Here is a 3,028-nt window from a genome sequence, read left to right as displayed (position 1 = left end):
ACCACGTGTGCCTTCTGCGCTGTTTTGGGCTGATATTCAATGTCATATTGCCCCAATTTGACCGCCCGTTTTATTAATCTTCCTGAAGCTTTCGGCCGAGACATCACATGTTTTAAAGGGTGATTGGTCAACACCACAATCTTGTGCGATTGGAAATATGGTCGCAGCTTGCGGGCTGTGATAACCAGCGCGAGTGCCAGCTTTTCCATCTCTGAATATCTCAATTTCGCTCCTTGTAATATTTTGCTGATATAATAAATAAGGCTTTGACTCCCTTCTTCTTCCCGCACTAGCACTCAGCTGACAGCGCTCTCGGACACAGCTAAGTACAGAAACAGCGCTTCCCCTTCCTTAGGATTTTCGAGCAAGTGGAGGCCTTGTCAAATAATCTTTGAGATCTTACAGAGCTTTTTTGCACTCTTCGTTCCACTCGAAATTTTTAGTCTTTCTCAAGATTTTAAAGAAAGGTAAGCTCTTATCAGCAGCTCTAGAAATAAATCGGTTCAGTGAAGCAATCTTACCCATCAACTTCTGTACTTCCTTGATTGTGGTCGGCGATCTCAGGTTCATGATGGCTTGAATCTTCTCGGGATTAGCTTCAATTCCTCGTTCACTGACCATGTATCCCAAGAACTTGCCTCCTCTTACCCCAAATGTGCATTGGTCCGAGTTCAACTTCATTCCATACGTCCTCATGATGTTGAATGCCTGTTCGAGATGTTCGAGGTGATCCTGCGACCTCTTGCTCTTGACCAACATGTCATCGACATATACTTCCATGGTCCTGCCGATGAGCTCGTGGAACATCTTATTCACCAATCGCTGATAGGTCGCACCTACGTTCTTCAAACTGAATGGCATTACGTTATAACAATAAATTCCATTATTGGTAACAAAAGATGTCTTCTCCCGGTCTTCCTTGGCCATAAAAATTTGATGATAACCTAAACATTTCGAACCCTGCTGTACAATCTACCATGACATCAATCCGGGGTAAGGGATAATGATCTTTCGGGCAGGCTTTATTCAAGTCGGTGAAGTCCACACACATCCGCCACTTCCCTGAGGACTTAGGGATAAGCACCACATTAGACAGCCAATCAGTATATTGAACTTCAGATACATACCGGCTTCGAGTAGCTTGGCGACCTCCTACTCTATAATTTTGTTCTTCTATGCCCCAAAGGACCTCTTCCTTTGTTGGACCGATCGTGCTGTGGGACCGACATTCAACCTGTGCACGATCACTTCAGGGTTGACACTTGTAAAGTCTGAGGGGCTCCACGCGAACATGTCTACGTTCCTTCTCAAGAATTCGATCATGACTGTTTCCTTTTCTCCCATGTTTACCCCAATTCTCGTGGTTCTCCCCTTATACTCACCACTGGGTTGCCGCAGCTCCGTGTCTTCCCCAGTCTTTCTTTTCTTCTGACTGAATCTCCTTTCAGCGACAAGTTCTAACATTTTCGAGCTTCCTTCAGGTCGTAGGCCACCTCTCCTATTCCATTCTCCATGGGGAATTTTATTTTCATGTGATATGTCGAGATGACTGCTCGAAATAAATTCAGACCGGGTCTGCCCAGAATAAAATTATAAGCAAATGGGGTATCGACTACCAAAAATTTTACCATCAGGGTTTTTCGCTTCGGCTCTTCACCCATGGAAGCTACCTCAATCATTCCCAGCGAAGCTACCTCACTCACTCCAAAACCGACCAAAGGAGTCTTCATAGGTTCCAAACAGGCATTCTCTAGACCCATCTTATAGACCATGCTCTTGAAAATGATATCCGCAGAGCTCCCGCTATCAACCAGTACTTTGTGAACAGTGAAATTCGCTATGTCGAGCTTGATGACCATCGGATCGTTCATGTCTCCACTATCCGCTGGTCTATCTAAACTGTCGTAGGAGATGGATTCTTCTTCTTCTACTTTCAATACAAACTCCCTCTCTGCTCGACCCCAATGTTCGGGCCCATCTCTTTCTCGTTCTCTGCAAATCTCCTGCGCTGGACCCTCCAGCAAATGTATATATCACACCCTTCGTTGGTGCATTGCTTCTGCTAGCTGGGGCCTTATCCATTCTGGAAGGGCCAGGATTTCAATCCCGGCTCCTCGACCTGCTCCTCCTTACTTCATCTTTGTTGATCTTGCAATTGGCATGGACCTGATCTCAGAAATACCCCTGTCTCACCAACCTTTCTATCTCATCCTTTAGCTGAAAGCATTCCTCCGTATTGTGTCCCCTCTCAGGATGAAATATGCAATACTTGTTAGAAAATTTCTTAGAGGGGGTATACCTGGTGTGCCTTGGCCACTTCAACACATCTGCATTTTCGACCATCATCAAGGTTTTTTCACGCGACATGGCCAATGGAGTGTAGTTGTGGTATTTGGGCTGGTACTTCGGCTCTTTGGGTCTGTCATTCTTAGCCCTGCTTCCACCGCCTTCTCTAACGTCTCGCGGTTGTCTGTATGCCTGCTCGCGCTCTCTTCTCTCAAGATCCTTCATTGCATTCATTTCTTCCTCGTTTATATATTTATGAGCTAAAGCCATCAGCTGCTCCACATCACCCGGGGATCGCGCGCGAGCGCAGATGTAAATGGACCCTTCTTCAAACCGAGTATCAGAATGCTCACAATCATGTCAATTCTCAGCTCCTGAACCTCCAACGTTTCATTGTTGAATCTCCCCCATGAAGTTCCTCAGGGTCTCGTCCTCCCTCTGACGGATGTTGAACAGGTGGGTTGCCGACCTCTTCTGTTTTTTCTTGCTCGCAAAATGGAAGCAGAATTTCTACACGAGCTCTTCATATGATTCAATACTCTCTCGGGGCAAAGTGGTGAACCATTCTTGCGCCTTCCCCAAAAGTGTGGTGGCGAACAACTTTGCCATGATGGGACCTAGCTGTCCGTATATATTCATCACCATCTCGAACGGTGCAATATGCTCATGTGGATCCTACGTACCGTCATACCTCTGCAAATCAGGCACTCTAAATCCTGGTTCAACCACCTGAATCAATATA

The 3,028-nt window shown here is 46.0% G+C and overlaps 1 protein-coding gene across 1 annotated transcript; it reads right to left on the bottom strand.

The window, feature by feature from the left end:
- Nucleotides 1-399: 399 nt before the first annotated feature.
- Nucleotides 400-2,520, bottom strand: LOC148788278 (uncharacterized). Its single transcript, XM_088879665.1, has 5 exons — nucleotides 2,194-2,520; nucleotides 1,629-2,003; nucleotides 1,351-1,575; nucleotides 945-1,234; nucleotides 400-850 (listed from the first exon to the last, which is right to left on the bottom strand). The coding sequence occupies exons 1-5, from the start codon at nucleotides 2,518-2,520 to the stop codon at nucleotides 400-402; spliced, it is 1,668 nt and encodes a 555-aa protein (XP_088735791.1).
- Nucleotides 2,521-3,028: the final 508 nt, after the last annotated feature.

This window comes from Sesamum indicum, linkage group LG4 (genome assembly GCF_026168435.1).
Source record: "Sesamum indicum cultivar Baizhima isolate 11 linkage group LG4, ASM2616843v1, whole genome shotgun sequence".
Taxonomy (NCBI): domain Eukaryota; kingdom Viridiplantae; phylum Streptophyta; class Magnoliopsida; order Lamiales; family Pedaliaceae; genus Sesamum; species Sesamum indicum.
Note: the sequence above shows the minus strand (reverse complement) of the source record. Positions and strands in the feature narration are given on the sequence as shown.

Bases quoted from the DNA above. Each gene is read 5' to 3' on its own strand.
- LOC148788278 (XM_088879665.1), bottom strand. From the start codon at position 2,520: ATGAATGCAATGAAGGATCTTGAGAGAAGAGAGCGCGAGCAGGCATAC. The intron at 2,004-2,193 runs GTGAGACAGGGG...GGTCCAGCGCAG, and splicing joins AGGATGAGATAGAAAGGTTG to GAGATTTGCAGAGAACGAGA. The intron at 851-944 runs GTTATCATCAAA...AATGCCATTCAG, and splicing joins GCAGGGTTCGAAATGTTTAG to TTTGAAGAACGTAGGTGCGA.